This window comes from Xiphophorus maculatus, chromosome 19, assembly GCF_002775205.1.
Source record: "Xiphophorus maculatus strain JP 163 A chromosome 19, X_maculatus-5.0-male, whole genome shotgun sequence".
Lineage (NCBI taxonomy): Eukaryota > Metazoa > Chordata > Actinopteri > Cyprinodontiformes > Poeciliidae > Xiphophorus > Xiphophorus maculatus.
Window position 1 is genome coordinate 5,179,401 of NC_036461.1, and position 18,942 is coordinate 5,198,342.

General features: G+C 37.9%; 1 protein-coding gene across 9 annotated transcripts in view; it reads left to right on the forward strand.

Moving 5' to 3' along the window:
• Positions 1-18,942, forward strand: part of eml1 (echinoderm microtubule associated protein like 1) — a 66,653-nt gene that overhangs the window by 20,350 nt on the left and 27,361 nt on the right. For 5 of the 9 annotated variants that reach the window (XM_023353175.1, XM_023353171.1, XM_023353172.1 and 2 more), the window contains exons 2-3: positions 17,774-17,956; positions 18,151-18,204. In XM_023353175.1, the coding sequence (XP_023208943.1) occupies positions 17,774-17,956; positions 18,151-18,204 (237 nt within the window). Of the gene's footprint in view, positions 1-17,773; positions 17,957-18,150; positions 18,205-18,942 lie in introns of those variants that run through there. The other 4 variants (XM_023353176.1, XM_023353177.1, XM_023353178.1 and 1 more) reach the window with 2 other exon arrangements.

Consider the following 18,942-nt stretch of genomic DNA (forward strand, 5'->3'; position numbering starts at 1 on the left):
GTGACAGGCTTAGCTGTATGTGCTATACAATGGTTGCTGGAAAAAACAAACGTTTTGTAGTTGACTTACCATCCAGAAACCTTTTGCTACATTCTTGTTGGTTGTGTAGGAGGCTCCACTTCTGCTTTTCAAAGATGTAGGGTTGTATAATTACGAACCTGTTTGCAGCCATTTTCATGTGTGATGCAAACATTGAGTTGGGGGGGCGTGGCCAGCAGCAGCAGCTTATTTGGATTTAAAGTGACAAGGCACCCTAAAACAGCTCAAAATGATCAGAGCTGAGCAGAATAAAATCTCATTATCTAAGAATAATTTAGTGCATCAAATGTAATGAACATACCACAGACCTAACCTGCTTAAGGAAGCATAACAGGCCACCTTTAAGAATGATTTCTTTTTGTTTTTACCAAATCTTTCTGCTCCATGTTCAAACACACGTCAGGATTAAGGAATCATGGATAAAAAGCTGCAACGTGAGATCATGAATGAAGAAGGTAGGGATTAATTAGTGAAAGTACAGCTGGACTGAGCAGATGTGAAGGGTGCGGTGGGAGTTTAATAAAGACTGAAGCTGCTTTGATGCTTGTTGGAGGTATTTTTGAAGCACATCAGAGGTGACAGGACTTCATCTAGCCTCCGTCTCTTCTTCTCCGTGGATCTGCGTTTAGAGAAGTCTTTGTCTGAACTCTGACTGATGGCGGCACGTGGGGAAGAATTAGGATCAAAGCCCCGCTCAGATTACCTGCCAAGGATGAGTTGTTGGAAAGGGAAATTGTAGTGTTTAGTGTTACAGTAGCGCTGGACAACATGACTGAATAACTTATCACGATATCAGCGTTTCATATCAGTCGGCATCGATAATCTTTGATTAGTTTTTTGGATTTAAATATGTGACATTCTACCAGACTAGGGGTGTGACCTTTCCTCTTTCATCCAGTTTTCCCTCTTCGTCGTCGTTGTTTTTTTTTTTAATTTGTAAGCAGTTATGAGGAAAAGTGGTGGAACTTTAAACTGCTACTGTGTCAGTTGCTCAGCGGAATTCGTTGCTAGGTAACCGAAGTTAGGGGGTGCTTGAACTGCTGCCCAGTGGGTGGTTGCTAGGCAACCAAAGAGTGAGAGAGTGAGTTGATTCCAGATTTCAGGATCAGAGTTCAGTAGATATTCCATATGTTGAATATTTTATCCAATGTTTTATCTATTGAGATGGATTTATGTATTTTGCTATTTATTTATTATCAAGCTCTTTGTTAGAGCATTTTTTTTTATCTTAATCTATCTCTCCTCTTCTGCTTTTGACCTTTCTCCTGTTTAAATCAAATTCAAAAATACTCTATTGATCCCAAATTGAAATTAAATGTTGTTGTAGCTTATATTAATTCAACTTCTTTAAAGAGTTACTGTAGATAGCGATGGCTGTTGTTTACATGTTGTCCATGTAAACCTATTTACACTAGTGCACTCTAAAAAAACACTGCTTCAAAACATTAGGAAATGATGTAAAACACCACTAATCTGTATCTACATGTTTCAGTGGATCGGTCTAATAAATATCGACCTGAACAGGATAACTTATCTGCTCCTGCTGATTCGTTTAGGCTCACATTGATTTCCAGTATCAGTCAGTGAGACGGCGCACCTCGTTCTTTTCGGATCCAGATGCGTCTCTTCCATGTTTAAATCCTGCTCGGCTTTATTCTGCTGCTTTTTCTCAAGCAGTTTGCCCCTTTATCCTCACATCTGACTCTCTCACGGTGGATTTCAGAGCGCTCTTCTGTTTTTCTTTTTCATTTTTAATCTGCAGCCAGTCAGATATTGAGCTGGGCGATTTGAGCCGCCCTGCCCCCAACCATCCAGCGCCTTATCTCCCTCCGTTTTCTCTCACTTTCCCCCTGATAAGGTTTGCTCAGCACTTTTACTTCAGTGCCGCTAAATAGTGAACCATTTATAGTGAAATGATACACAGACTGGCAGCTTGTGCTCATTAAATGTGTGCAGCGATACGCACCTATTTCATAAGATCCTGATCAGATCTTTTTCTGGCGTGTTTAGATTTTATGCATTTTAATTTATGCAAATAAGTGTTTCCGTCTTCAATTAATGAATATTTTTTCTCAAAAATAGTCACAAAGATAAGATGCTGAAGAAACGAATAGTAGCATTAAGAGATAAAAAAGCATAATTAAGGACATGAATGAGAAGAATTACTTTTGGTTATCAAACTACTAACGTGTAGTTTAAAAAACCCATATAGCTCAATATTACCATCATAGAAATAGTAATCATGACCATATATATTTGTATTAGTTCAATCTGTTTTGTAAAGTACCTTTAAATAAATGAACAGAACTGAATTAAATTAAATTATGTCATAAAAACTGCAGAATACCTGCTAATCAAAGAATATGAAGGGAAGAAAAAACAATGACGCGAGTTAAGAGCCTTGAGGAATCCCACTAAGGAGAGTTAAAAGGGACAAAACTAAATAAATAAATACATCATTAAATTATTAACTATATATGCCAATTTATTAAATGTGCAAGAACCGTAACCATGAAATGATTAAATGCACATTTAATTATCAGCTATTATAAGTTTGCATTTTAATTATTTCGTAATACCTTTAATAAATTGTCTAGTAAATAAATTATTTAAACGTTTATTTATTTCATTGTACATTTAATGATTAATTTATTTAATTTAGTCCCTTTTAGCCCTTCAAAAGCATTTTACTCTTCAACAATTTTCATTTTAAAACACCTAATTGTACATTTCTGCAAGTTTTTGTATACTAAATTAATTAATCAATTATTTTATTTAATATTTATTTTATTATTGCAGTACATTGCAGTAACAACTATAAAAGACAAATACCAGTAAAGCAAATTAGACTGACTAATAACTGAATGTTTCTTACAGGTATGACTGTTAAAAGTATTTTAAATGCAAAATTAAAACTAACTCCACATAAAATGCTTGACAGATACTGATGTTACTGCAATATTAGACGCAGCTATTGCTCAGGTTGAAGCGTGCAAATCTCTTTAATGCAATGCTTAGCTTAAAATCTGCAAAAATAATATATAAGAACCATGAAAATGTGCTAATATAAAAGGGCCTGCTGTCAGCTTCTGCTGAAATATTTTATTTTTGTCAAAATGCATTAAAATGCTCTCATTGTATCCTGTTAAAAGCCGGCCAGTATCAAACATTCATTTGAAGAAACTGTTACTTGTAAAAATACTTTGTAGTGCTTCTCAAAGCCTTTCTGTCTCTTCTGCCACGCAGCTGTAATCGTGTTTGGTTTGGTTGTCTTAAATAAATTAAAAATAGATTTTCTCTGCACATTAAAAGTTAACAAGAACACACTCTTCCTGCACACTCTTCCTCTCTTTATCTGCACTGACACACATTCAGGCAGCCTCATCTTGTGACCTACTAAAACAATCAGGCATGTAAAGCAGCACAGTTTCAATTCCTGGGCTATATACATATGCCATTGTATATATATATATATATATATATGTGAATAAATATTACATTTTGCTTGGAATTTCAGAGACATGCTGTCAGTAGTTTATAGAATAAAAGAATATTGTTAATTTTACTCAAACATAAACCTATACAGAGTAAAATCAGAGAAGCTGATGATTTTAAGTGGTCTCTTAATTTTTTCCAGAGTTGACAATTCTCCTATACTAAATATATTGCACATATTGTCTAGTAAATAATTTATCAAAGTATTTATTTATTTCATGTTATTTTGAATTAATGGTTTAATATCCAATTGTTTAACTTCTAATCCTCCATGGGGTTCCTCAAGGCTCTGTACTCGGGTCCTGTGTTTTTGTCCCTTAATATACTTTGATTAGCAGGTTTTATTTTCTCTTTTATGACATAATTTAATTTGCTTGGCTCCAGAAACTCTACTTATATACACTGCAAAACAGATCTTACTATATTTATATGGTAAAATTCTGGTTTTACCATAATTTAGAGATTTTCTTTCTTTTACAGTGTATAAAAGAAGAGCTTCTGGAGCTGAACACTAAGAAAGTTATGCGCCTTATCTGTGCTGGAGAATTTGCATAAATGTGTGTCTGCATTTTGAGGATCATCGTGTGGGTGTGTGTGTGTGTGTGTGTGTGTGTGTGTGTGTGGGTGTGTGCGTGTGTGTGTGTGTGTGTGTGTGTGTGTGTCTACCTAACATCACAAGGTCAGGAGATGAGACACGCAGGCGTCACAGAGCCTTGGACAGTTTGTCACAGATGTTTAAAAATACCTCAGCAGAGCAGAAACAGATCGGAAAGTGGCGCTGCTCCGTTTTGAGCGCGCTCAGCAGAGCGAGGATGTTACCTGGGGGGGAGGCCGCTGGTAATAAATCAAACGAGTCAGCACAACCCGCTGGAGGAGATGCCATTATTTTTAGCTGCTGCATCATCAAAGAGATGAGAGGCAAGAAATTATGAACAGTTAAACCAGAAAACAGTAACTTATTGAAAAAAAAATATTGGGTGTTTCTTCTTTTTTTTATAGCGCTTGCTTTTAGAAGCAGCAAACCGGAGTTATAATAATTTTGGGTTTTTCGATATAATTTAGTTATATTTCATTGCGATTTTTTGTCTAATTCGGTTAGAGTGTGTTTGCTAGTTATTACTATTTAAATATTGTTTAGTGTTAGTTTTGCATACAGGTGCAGAATTAATAAATGTCAAAGCATCGTGTTGTGGTTATGTGTACGTATATTGGGTAATGAATACTCAACAGAAGTCGCCATTTTCAAAAAATGTATTCAATTATTATTGAATAAAAAACTGTCTTGTGTTCTATCACAACTTTTGCTGTCGCCATTTTGCAAACCAGCGGAGTTTGAAGGACCGTAAACTGCTGATATTGCAAACACAAAATAGGTTTGTTCATGCAATATGTTAATAAAATACAGGCCCAGCCGTCATCCTCTTGCCACTTCCTGTCGTCTTATTTGTGGTTTTCGCCAGCAGTAACATCCGGTTGTTGATCACATGATTTGTGTGATATTTCCTTTTCAGTTTTGCAAAATACATCTATTTTGATGCAGCCAAAAACTCCACCTCGTTCTACAACGCCAAACATTTTATCAAAAAATGTGAGGTTTTTTGAAATTGCTGTGTTTACATTAAGCAAATTTATTTTTTTATTATTTCAATGTGCACAATTTTGTGTTTAATGCAAACACAGAAAGAGGTTTTCGTTTTCTTATCACATTTATTTTGATGAGGAAATGATTTATTTCTTAGATCGCTTCATGTTGTCAAACAGCAAATGATTTCTTCATTTTAAAGTTTTTGGAAAATTAAAACTTTGTGTTGTTGCTGATCAATTCTTTCAGTTCACTCAGGTTTAACAAAGCAGCAGTTTTTAATATTAGCATTTGAAAACTGCAACATGTATTTACTCAGGTTATTATTTTGACGATCTAAACTTCTTGGTGTTGTTGCCACAAAGCAAAAACAGAAACAATCTGTTTTTCCAAAGCTCTGAACAGATGTAAATCAATCACCAAACTTTTTACAATCAGCTCAGGATTAATTTGTTAGCCGAGTGTCTCATTTCCAAACCGTGTCTGGTTGCGATGTTAACAAATATAATTTACCTCTTGGTGCCTGCTGTGCAGCCTGCACAGATTACGCTGCAGCCTAATTGATGCCCTACATTTGCTTTTAATGGGGGAAGTGCGGGGAAAACCGGCTTTCTGTGATTGAAGTGTGCATCCCCCTTCTGCATGCACCCAGCCGGAGCGGAAAACCCCATTAGAAATTCCATCAAAAATTGATTCGTCAGACCACAGGTGCAGACATGAGAGGAAGAAAGATATTTGCAATTATTTTTTCTTGGTTTGGTTTAAACTGACACAACATTTTTTTGTTGCTGAATATCATTTATTTTCTTGTTTTTTTTATTCAGTTTCAACTTTTTAATTGTTTGCAGCAAAACCAGACAAAGCAGAGATTTAAAACCGGATTATGAGTTCAATCATTTTAAGCATATTTATATTTTATATTTAAATCCTGATTTTATTTTTTGAATTTGTTGATTCTGATTGGTGCACCCTTAGTTTGTTTTTGTCTTTTAATCTGGTTCTAATATTGTATAAAAAAGGCCTAAGTGGCTAAATGAAAAATCTGGCGAATATGTCATTTTTTAAAATCCAATTAATCATCAGAATAATCGATTGATTGATTACTAAAATAATCGTTTGTTGCAGCCCTAATATGATGCAAGACAAACAGCCTGGATATTTAAATAGCAGAATAATAGAGAATACGGAGTTCACTGAGGATTGGTACTGTAAAGACCAAATTAAATGAATATCCACTGCAGAGTAACTGTATCCGGTAGTGTTGCTGTTCACTGTTTCTATTTTTAATGAATGGAAATCATGTTTTCTGTGACGGCAGTGTTTCAGGATGGAACATCAGCATATCCACGCGCCCTCTCGCTCTGGATGGACCTCCTGTTCCTTCCTGGCTGTTTGTTGCTGAGGACAAAGGCCTGTTTTATGTGAGGAAAGGTTGAGACTGAGAGCGAGGCTTGTGTCAGAGCCTGGAGCTGCTGCCAGCCATGACTCAGTACATCTGTGCTCCGTTTGGGTCCTGAAAGTCTCACTAATGAAGAGGATTTCTGGTTCCAGCTGTTTGTCACGCCGCTGTTGATTCAGATGGTGGCAGGGGATTTATGTGAAAATGAGAGTTATTGTTGTTTTTGCAGATCTGCTATGTCACTCAGAAAACTGAGGTTTATTTTGATTGGAGGGAAAAGGACTAACTTAGAGGAGTTGAAGTGTTTTTATACCTGATAGTCCGTTTCGATTGGGGACCAAAATTGCAACATTTGTTACATTTTCAGCTGCTGTGGTTTGCTTTCACACTGCTCTGTGTCAAACCTGTTCCCCTCCTCGCCTGTGGTGGCGCTGCACCAAGAACTTCTGAAGGAAATTACATGAAAACCTCTGAAGAAGACAGGAGGACAACCATCTTCTACATAAAATGTAAAAGAAAATGGAGTAGCGTCAGATTTTAGCGGTGGTAGCGTTTCTCTTTTGTCTTTTATAAAAGACCATGAGCCATTTTTCCTGCTAGTTTTAGATTCATGCATTTTGTGCAGAATTCCTTGCACTGTTATTTGCTTCCTGCTGTTTTGGTTTCATTGGAGACCAAAATTGCAACATTTGTTACATTTTTAGCTGGTGCGGTTCTGTTTCACACTGCACTTGGTCAAACAATCCAAACTAAATGAAAAACCTGTTTCCCTCCTCGCCTGTGGGGGCGCTGCACCAAGAACCACTGAAGGAAACATGAAAACCTCCAAAGAAGACAATGAGCACAACTTCTTTCTACACAAAATCTGAACAAATATAGACTCGTGCCAGATTTTAGCTGTGGTAGGATTTCTTTTTTGTTGCTTATAAATCCCGACAAGCAATTTCTCCCACTAGTTTGTTTGTTTGTTTTTACCCATAATGCCCTGCTCTGTAGTCCACTTCCTGCTTTTAGACCACCTGGTGTTCACATATGCATTCAAGCAGCACCAGAGTTCACTTGAACCGAGACCGAAGTTTGTAGACGGACCAGAGTTTGTTTTTTCTGGGCTGAATCAGATTTGATTCATTCATGAACTAGAGTTTGTTTAAAATATTCTAAACGGGGGCGTGCCGTGGTGGCGTAGCGGTTAGCGCGACCCGTATTTGGAGGCCTTGAGTCCTCGACGCGGCCATCGCGGGTTCGACTCCCGGACCCGACGATATTTGCCGCATGTCTTCCCCCCTCTCCTTCCCTGTTTCCTGTCAGCCTACTGTCACATAAGGGAAACTAGAGCCCACAAAAGACCCCCTGGAGGGGTAAAAAATATTAGAGACTTAGACTGACTTTATTGTCATTTTGCATGCACAGGGTGTATACAGAACGAAATTTCGTTGCATACGGCTCAGGACAATGTTTTGAGCTTTCAATGTTGTGAGGTTACTCCAGAATAAAATAAAATACAGTATGAAATATGAATATAAATATAAATATAAAGTGCAGGACTGACAGTAAAAAGGAAGTTACTTAGCTCTGTACATGTGCAAGGTATAAAATGGAGACCAGATTTTAAGTGCAGTCCAGTTAAGAGTTCAGCAGTCTGATGGCAGCTATCAGATAGTCTGATAGATTAGTATATATATATATATACTAAACGGGGCTGGTAGGAATCCACCTCCAACTCATGTTAACATTTCCAGCTTCTGGAATATCCATCCACCCATGTCTGCTGGGTAGAGGGTGGACTGATGCCAAGATCCAGCTGTCATTCGATGAGAGTATACACCCTTAATAAGCTGCCTGTCCATCACACAGAGACAAACTGGACAAACACACACTTTTTCTCACACACACTCTCACTCCTAAGTGCAATTTAGAGAGAGCAGTTAGCTTAGCATGTTTTGGACTGTGGCCAGGATTCCAGCCCAGGACCTTAGCAACAATGCTAACAACTGCTGCCTGGCAGAACAGCTACATAAGGTATAAACTGGGATTTTTTTCTCACTTTGATTTTGGTAAGCAGCTTTTAACCTTTTTACTGGTGCTCTGTTTTTATCTTTTCCCTGTATGAACACTCACTCTCCACTTTCACCTTTGTTTCTTGGATGCCCTTTTTTCTGTAAAATGGTTCTTTATGTTATAGATTCAAAATTGCATCTGCATAGGTGGGGAGAGTACGCAAAAATTTTACTAAAGTAAGAGTACTTCAGACTACTTCAATATATTTTTACTCAAGTAAAAGTAAAAGGTAGCAGCTGATCAAATTATCAGACATTTAATATTTAAAAATTACATCATCAGATGGACCAAAATATAAAGTTAAGTGGAAATGTTCATATTTTAAGGACAAAAAAGACAATAATTCATACAAGTAACAAAAACTGCAAGTGTGTGTCTGGTGAGTTTTTTGGTAAAATATGTTTCTCATTCAGTGGGTAGAAAATCCAGAAAATTTATTCAAGTAAGAGTAAAAGGTACAGCACAGTAAAAGTATTTTTTTACTCAAGTAAACATAACTCCTTTGATATTTTGATACATATCGACTTTATTAAATGTCACACTAATGTAATAAATTTCACCAGGTAGCCTCTTCACGCTTGTTTAAACCGTTTGGGACGTTTTCTGAGGGTATAATTGCGAGCAGATAGTTAAAAAAGCATTTTCACAGACAGAGAGAAAACAGATCTATGACGCTAAGCTTTGACTTTAGGGATCGCTGACGTTCAGTAAGATCTGCTCCACATATCCTCCGTAATCCCTCTGCACTTCCTCTTTGGCAGGACAGCGTGTGTTTTGTTAAACAGCGTGTTGGGATAACGGTTTATATCTGACGTGTTCCCGGGTTAATGGAAGCCACGTCTTTGTCTACTTTTTCTTCTTTTTTTGCCAATTATTTCTGGCTATGTGGCTGGTCTGCTCTCTGTTTCTCATTTTTTTAATCATTTATCTGTGGAGACTGCTTAAACATTACAGTTCTGAAAATGTTTAAACACTTAAACCTCATCACAGACATGTAGCAGATCTTCTGATCTTGACTTCTTTCAATATGTTTTCAGTTGGATTTAATTATTTAGCTACGGCTAAATAATTAGCATTTGAGATCAATATCAAGCTGAAAAATCCTGCTTCATTTAATTTCTGATTCTTATCAAGGATGTTCCCATAAATTTTTCCATTGCTGTTCATTCGGTTATATAAATGCTTTTCAAAGATGTACGGTTGTATATATTTACACGTCAGAGTGTAACCGTTGAGTTAGGGAGCGTGGCCAGCAGCAGATTATTTGGATTTAAAGCGACAGGGAGCTCTAAAAAGAATCATTCTGACTGAAATCTCATTATCTAAGAATGATTTTGTGCAAAACATGTAACCCACATATTTTGCATATCCCATGTTCAAGGAAGAATACTAGGTCACCTTTAAGAAATGAATACACTTCACATCTGAAATCATTATTTATATATATGAATATAAAATAAACATCCATAATTAGGAAACTATCTCTAGTCTTTCTTAAAGACACAAACCCTTGACGTTTTATCTTCTCCTTGAAGCATTTTGCTGGAACAGCTTTACATCTTATTTTTTGAGGTCGCCATTCCTGTCAGGGTGAGAGGATGAAGGTGGGGCCGCCGTCTGACCTGAGTTTGACTTCAGGAAGGATGTGACTGAGAGGAAGACGGCGCTTTAACCCCTCGTGGGGATTGTTTCGCCTGTTATCATCTCCTCCTTGACTCTTTGCTGACCTTTGTACATGCAAAGTTTTGAGTGCTTTCAGTGATGCTGTGTCGCCATATGAAGCCACCCAGTCTGCTTTGCTTTCTTTTTTTGCACTCCTCTCCCTCTGTGCTGCTTGTTTTCTGCCCTTTAATCCCCCTACAGGTCTCGTATGTGAGAATTTCCAAAGAGCCTTTAGCAGCTCATTGTAATCAGGCACCTGTTTCCCTCAACTGACCTGTTAATTCGCTACGACGACATCAGCAGATCACCTGCTGCTGACCGCAGCCGACTCGTGGGATGCATCATTAGCTGCATTTCCACTGCTAATCCACACAAATCTTGTATTCTGCTAATGTTGGAAAAAAAAGCAATTTCGTAATTATGGTGTTTCCATTAAGTAAGAAATTCAAATAAAATTACACGGTTGTTCACGCGGTAAGTCGTAAAAAAAAAACATGTCAGCAATGGATGTAAACAGTTACATGAGATTTCATTCGTAATTAATCCATGGTGCTAGCGCTAACCATCTGTTAGCCATCAGAGGAGACATTAGCATCTTATTCAGGCGTTGGAGCAACAAGCCGCTTATACTTGGGAGCGGCTAAGTATGCGGCGTTTTGGGGAAAATAAAAAATAAAACAATCCATAATTTTTCTACCACTTCCTGTCGTCTTCTTTGTTGTTTTCGCCAGTAGTAAGATCCTGCTGTTGATCACATTAAACTGTTTTCATTGCAGTTTTGTGAAAGACATCTATAGCCAAAAAGAGACACCTCATTCTAGTCCAAAAGCTGAAGAAAAATCCATTAAGCTAATTTATTTTAATAATTTCACTTTGTAAAATCCTATGGTTAATGGAATGGTCTTCTGCACAACCAGCAAGAATGTGACAAGTGGTTTCTGGATGATAAGTCAACAATGAAACACTTGTCTTTTCCAGCAGCCATTGTACAGTGGTAAAACCAGTTGACCAGAAGTGCTGGAACTCAGCTTAGGTTGCTGGGTGATGGGGATGGGGTGCCTGGGGTTGCTAGGTAACAGGCAGTGCCTGCTGAATGTGACGCAACAACAGGGAGGTTTTGAAACAGTTCGTCTTCCAGACACCAAAAGACACAAAATTTATTGACAAAAAAACAGCTGGGTGGGTTTTTTAAGATCTTGGACTTATTTTAGACGCAGTTGAAACCCAAATGGAAGTATAAAAACAAGCGAAATGTAAATTTTGAATAATAATTTAAGTGATCACTTTTTGCTAACTCCAGGATGGAGCCCACCTCATATTTAGGAGAAGCAGTATGACTTTTTTCATTTCTCTTGGTTAAATGTTTCAGTTTACTGTTTGGGGTCAGAACTAATGACATCCAGCTATTTAACTCAAAAATGATTGGAGTTGATTGGTGAAATTATTATGATCTACTAAACCAATAATCATGAGAAACCAGTGACAGAATGTTACCTCTTTTTTATTTCTTTAAGCCAGTTGAGTAACATTCGGGACCTCCATTAGTAAAGCCAGCAGCAAAGTGAGTTCAGATGTTTCTTTTAACAAATGAGACTCACTGGGAAAAATTTATGTCCTGCAGGATCAATTTTCACCAGCTGAAGTTGCAGTGGCAATGCACCATCTGGACAAACAAATGAATATTCTGGAAAAGGAACCAGCTGTCGGTGGGTTTGTCCAGCAGATAAGCCAGAAGTGGTGATTTCACATGCACTTTGGAAAACAAACAGAAGTCAAAGTGTTTCAACAGGCTTTTCCCTGCAGCCATTTTGAGTTTTATCATCTTTTTATTTGTGCAAATACTTGTGGATTTTTAGATCATCCGACAGATTTTTCCTGAACTTTCCATCAGGTTTTTTGAAGCTTAGTGAAACGTCTCTGCTCTCCTGGAGCAAAGAAAGCGAACATTAACCAGCCTGTTCGTCGTGGATTGTTGGCATGTTCAACATTAACCATCTGTTCATGAGAAGATCCAACACGCTGAATACAGCTGAACTCTCCGCGTTCTTGGAATGAGCTTCACATGTGTTTTTTAAATTCCTGTTTTGCATATAATTGTAAAAACGATTTAATCTGTTTTTGGTCTTTTGGTGGGGGTGGGGAAGGTTGCCACACTTATGAGCTTTCAATTCAAAGAAAGATAACTTGAGTAAACCCAAAATGCAGTTTTAAAAAATGTTTTAATGTATTAATTTAAAAAAGATCAACTTAAGTGGTTCAACCATTCTTGCTGGTATATAAAATAACTCTCAATGAGCTGTAGCTCAACTTTTGTGGTTTTATCAGAGTTAGCAGATGAGTTAAGAGGAAGACAGTGGGTTTGGATAGCTTTTCATCCCTAAAGGAGACCTATTACGCAAAATTTACATTTTACATGTTTTTATATTTCCATTTGCGTCTCAACTGTTTTTAAAAACAACCCAAGTGTTAAAAAAATACCCAGCTGTTTCTTGGCTATAAGTTAATGGTTTTTGTTGAAAATTAATCGTTTCAAAAACTTCAGGAATGTCGAGTCACAATTGATGGGCACTGCCTCGTTGCCTAGCAACGCCAGCCCAGCCCAGCCCGTTACATAGCAACATAAGCTGAGTTCCAGGACATTTGGTCAGCAGATTTTATCGCTGTACAATGGCTGCTGGAAAAGACGACTGCTTTGTTGTTTACTTACCGTTCAAAAACCATTTGCTGTATTTTTGTTGGTTGCGCAGGAGGCAGTACTAATGCTTTTCAACACTGCAAAAAATGCAAAATCTCACCAAGTATTTTTGGTCTACTTTTTGGTGTGAATATCTTTGTACACATAAAATAAAACAAAACTAACTTGAAAGTACCTTTTCATCAGGATATCAAATGAAATAAAAAATCAAATACAATTTTATTTGTATAGCACATTTCAGCAACAAGGCAGTTCAAGATGACCTACATCATAGAACACAAAAATAAAAAGTCCTAAAATACACAGTCAGCAATTGAAACATTACATTTTGCTGTCATTACACATCAGATTGCTGATTAATGTTTCATTGATTAAGTTTCAAAAGCAACTCTAAACATGTGGGTTTTTAGTTGAGAGGCCTGGAAGATTGATACAACAATATCAGAGCTTGTTTTAGGTCAGTAATTTCTTAATATTCATGAAAAAGTACTAGTTCTACTGGCAGATTATTTTACTTATAACTATAGTTTTTCATCAATATTAAGGATTTATTGACTGTAAACAAGCTCATTTTTGGCTGAAAAGTTACTTCGAAGTTAGTTTTGTGTTATTTCAGAATATTTGCACTAGAAACTAGACCAAAATATTTGGTAATATTTTGTGTTTTTGCCGTCTGAACTTTATCTGTGTTTATTGTTATCTACTGAAAGCCTTTATTATAAAAAGAGACAATCATGAGCAGGTTTTGTTTTGTATTTGCCCTTCCTGTTGCCCCCTGTAGCTGCAGTGATGGACATGCAGTCAAGCTTGCGGCTGCCTGCCTGAATCTCATCGTTTTACAGGGGGAGGTAGTGGGGGACACCATGCCCAGATCCATTAAGGTGAGCAGAGAGCACGGTCTCAGATTTGTGACCCCGCCACATATTGGTCCAGTAATGAAACCAGAACAGACTGGGGAAAAGTTGGAGGGAAGCTAAAGAAGACGGACAGTGATTAAAGATGATGGCTGACAGGTGTGAAGACCCCACTGGAGATTGTTATTGGGCAGTGATCCTCTCTCCCACAGACAGAACAATGTTTAAGTCTCCACACTGTGATGGATGTGTTGCTAAATAAAGATTGACACCTCAGTGATGTGAATCTCTGGGTAGAAAGTATGTGACGGTGTCATTAGGAAGCATTTTTTTTTGTTTTTCTGGAGGAACTTCTCTGACTGGCTGGAGCCGGGTGACAGACGGAGGATGTTAGCTCAGAGCTGTGACACCCAGTCATTGTACGGCAGCTACACCATCGCTGTCTGTGTACAGAACAGACTCACAGCAGATTCTCAGCAGACACGAGAAGCTTTATCTGAGGACATTCACATCCTGCCAGACATCCACATATAAACATGTACATGGATTGCCTCGGTGAGATATTTGCAGGGGAGAGGAAAGCAGTTAGTCGTTTCTGGCAACATCTATGCTTTTATTTTTAAGAAAATTAATGAATTCATCATTGCTCTTGTAAGCTTGGTTTGTTGTTTTGTTATAGAAGTTTTAAAGGGCCAATATTATGTATTTTCCAGCCATTTTATAGCACAATCAAGGATCTATGATAACTTCAGTTGTGAAAGAATGCTATATATATCAAATATGGCTTAAAAGACATTTTTTAATGCCTTGAAATTGGGCTTGTGTCTTTTTAAAAACTTTTGCTCTTTCTGAAACTACGCCTTCAGGAAGTCATCATAACATGGCTCCTCTATTAACCTCTTAACAATGTTTTTACTAGCATTGCACTGAGAGGTAGCTCCTGTAATGAGCTCAGCTGATGCACAGTTCCACCAAGTTTGCTAATTGCTGCTGGCTAGTCTGAAGGAGCCGTGTGGAGGATTTGCTGGGGACGGTTGTTCTGTGAGGTGGAAGTTTGAAAACTGCAGCTCCGAGGAGGAGCGATGCCTCAAAGAAGGCACTGGGTCGAACATTTTCGACTTTTGAAACTCAGAAATGACCTCGTTTTTTACTCAAAAATTTCTGAGATTAGTCTAAAAATATCTGAGTAGCAGTTAAAAGGAGGAACTTTGTCCTCCAAGGCGGGGCTAGGTCCACCCAGGCGTCTTGCACAACTGATTGCAATGGAGATTTAAGAATTTTTTAAACATGCATGAAAGAATCATAGCAACATTTCAGGTGTTTTTGATGAGGGAATGACATAATATGATGTAAAGCTCAAAATGTCAATTTTACATAACGCTGGCCCTTTAATTAGTAGACACAAATAAATCAGACGAGGAAGGCGGGAGGTTTCATTAAGATTATGAACCACCAAACTTTCTTCAGCAAATGCCTTCTAATTTTGTAACTATCTGTGCGTTTATTAAGTGTGTTTCTAAAAAGTTGTCTAGAAAGTTCGGTTTGTTTGGGGAGTTGTGAACTCCTTTTGCTTTTTTGGTCTGAGCGGACCAAAAAAGCAAAATCTGGTCTACAAACCTCGGTCTCGGTTCAGTTGAAGTGAACTCTGTTAGTTCAGAGACTACTCCAAAAGTAGGAAGTGGACCACAATGCAGGGCATTCTGCGTAAATACAACCAAAACAAACACGGGAATCTTTCGCTAGCAGGAGAAATGGCTTGCTGCCTTTTACTAAAAACAAAAGAAAATTCCTACAACCATTAAAATCTGACGCCTCTCCATTTTTGGTTAGATTTCGTTAAGAAGGAAGTTTAGCTCAGTATTTTCTTCAGAGGTTTGTTTTGTCATTTTGTTTAGTGGTTTTCAGTGCAGCGCCCCCGCTGGCGAGGAGGGGAACAGGTTTTTCAAAGATTTGGTTTGTTTAACACAGAAAGTGAACTGCAGCAGCAAAATGTAACAAATGTTGCAAATTTGTTCCCAAATTGAACTGAGTCTAGTGTGAAAGAGAAGCACAACTTTTCTGGCATCTAATTATACATCTACATACAATGTATAACACAGGCATTCTTATTTTGTGAGGCTGCATACAAATAAAATCTACTTGACTTTTATGAGAAATAAGGACGCACTAAATGTCTTGCCACTTATTGCCCAAAACATTTTAAAATGTAATACTCGTTTGGGAAGACTTGTTTTCTTTATTTCAGATCTGATCGAGTTTCGGTCGGGGATGTAACCTTTTAAAAAGCTTTCATGAACCCTCAGGAGCTCATCATGCCACTTTACTTCCAGCATCTGAAATCAACAACTGCTGCAGCTGATTGTTTGAAGATGTTATTTACGGAGGTCAAGAGGCTTTTCCGTAATGCTGCCAGGCGGGGGGTTGAACTCAGACTCTGAGTGGGTCTGCTCCGTCATGAATAATTCATCAGGCTGTTATTAACAATCTGTGGGGAAAACACGGCATTGATTTACATGAATATTTCAACAATCCACCCTGACATCAAAGTGTTAATGGAGGACACCCCGGGTAAGTGGGGGTGCATGTGTTATCATTAATGAAGTGGACCCTGGTGGCCGGTGCTTTCTGCTGGAGACAAAATAATAATCTGTTCGGCTTGATGAGAGGCCAGGAAGACGTTGGAAACAAATCTGTGATTAACCTCACATCCAATTTGGTTTCCTCTTAAGTAAGGCAAAGTTTACCTGTTAAAAGTGACCTGTTATGCTTTATTGAAGAGGTTATGGTAGGTCTATGGGCGATACAAAACTTGTTAATAAAATTTTTGTTGTTGTTGCTTAATATCATTATTAGACAGTGAGATTTTAATCTGCTCAGGTCTGCCTTTTTTGAGCTGTTTTAGGGCCTCTTGTTACTTTAAATACAAATAATCTGCTGCTGCTGCTTCCCCAACTTAATGTTTACTATTGCACATGAAAAAAACGCAATTATGCAGCCATGCGTCTTTGAAAAGGAGAAGTGGAGCCTCCTGCACAATCTACAAGAATGCAGCAAGTGGTTTCTGGATGGTAGGTCAACAGCAAAACACTTGTTGTTTCCAGCAGCCATTGTACAGTGGTAAAATCAGCTGACCAAACGTGCTGGAGCTCAGGTTGGGTTGCTAGGTAACATCATAGTGACTTTCAAATGTGCAAAATTCACATTTAGTGAGTTTTTATACTTCTATTTGAGTCTTAACTGCTTCTAAAAATAGTTCAATGGTTAAAAAAATTTGTAGCATTGGTGTCTGGAAAATAAGCCATTTTAAAAATTTCAGAATATGAAGTTACTCTGCCTGTCACCTAACATTATTACACGGTATTTTGTCTAGTTTGTCTAGTTTCTTGTGCAAATATCTTAGTACACTTGACTAGCAAACTGAACTCCAGCATGTTTGGTCAGCTGGTTCTTCCACTGTATGCGCTGTACAATGGCTGCTGGAAAAGACAAGAGTTTTGTTGTTGACTTACCATCCTGAAAACACTTGCTGCATTCTTGCTAACTGTGCAGGAGGCTCCACTTTTGCTTTTCAAGGATGTACAGTTGTATAATTTCACATCTGTTCACGTAAAAGTGTAAATGTTGATTTTGAGGGGCCGTAGCCAACAGCAGCTTATTTAGATTTAACATGACAAGAGGCCCTAAAACACCTCAAACTAGGCAGAACTGAAATGTCATTATCCAGGAATGATATCATGGACCTATTCTAACCGGTTCAAGGAAGCATAATAGGTCACCTTTAACAATCAGGTGGATTTTCCAGACACTAAAAGATTTATTGCCAAAAAAAACCCCAGCTTGGTGTTTTTTTAAGCACTTTGGCTGTTTTTAGAAGCAGTAGAAATCCAAATGGAAGCATTAAAATGTACTAAATGTGAATTTTGCCTGGTGTCCCTTTAAATGTGTCTTTCTTGTAATACGTTGACATGTCTGACCTCTTGTCTCCTCAGATGACAGCGCGTCGGCAGCCAGCAGCATGGAGGTGACGGACCGCATCGCCTCCCTGGAGCAGCGGGTCCAGATGCAGGAGGATGAGATCCAGCTCCTCAAGTCCGCTCTGGCCGACGTGGTTCGGAGGCTGAACCACTCGGAGGAGCAGCAGGCCCTGGGGTCGCGCAGAGGACCCACCAAAGGTAACAGAACCAGAACCTTCACTTTTACCTCTGCTTTGTTTCTCCTTACATGGTTTTATCTGTTTGTGGAGCTTTTTCTTTACGTTTCTTCTTCCTGCCAAAGTTTACTTCAGATTCTGCTTGATTCCTCTGACCAGCTGTCACTCTCTCCTCCTCCACAACTGTGTTGTTTTGTTAATTGCGTTGTGCGATAGAGCCCACTAAGATGAGAAAATCTCCATCAGCAGACAGCAGTTTTGGCAAGTCAGGTAGGCCGGCTGTAGCTTGTCTGCACTCAACAGGCCTGTTGTGCACTTTTCAGTTGTTGCCTGCTACATTTCACCTCAATATGCTGCACAATGTTCAGATTAGAAGACAGATTTAATAAAAGAAAACTTTGATTTACTATAACTTGTAGTTTATATACTGTTTTTAACACTTTAAGAACATTTTATACCTAATTATGCTGTTAAACCTGAAATTCCCCTATGTGGGACAATAAAAGTTGTTTCTGTTCTTACTTACAGCTGCATAAGTTAATAAGAATAAATCATTTATTCACATTACACAAAATGAAAAATGCAACCTTTCTAAAATATTTTATTTGTAAATGTAACATTTATTTACTATTAAGTTTTGATGTCTAATTCTTTTTATGTGTATCTGGAAAGATTTAATTTCTCTTAAACAGCAAGAATGAAAAACAAAACTGTTTTTTACTTGAGGAAAAATTAGGACCCCCTAAAGTAATTTTTTTTTATTTATTTTTGCTAAGAAAATGTAGCTTCGGAATCAAAAATACTTAAATTCAATGCTACTTGATTCACAATTATCTGGCATTTTCAAAGCAGCCAATCCAGGAGCGCCGTTCATTTTTCTGGGTTCTGATTGGCTGAAAGCAGCCAATCCAGGAGTGCCGTTCTGATTGGCTGAACTATGAACGACAGAGCGAAGGAAGAGTGTGGTAATGCTAAAACCGTTTCCACTGTTCATATTTATTCATAATA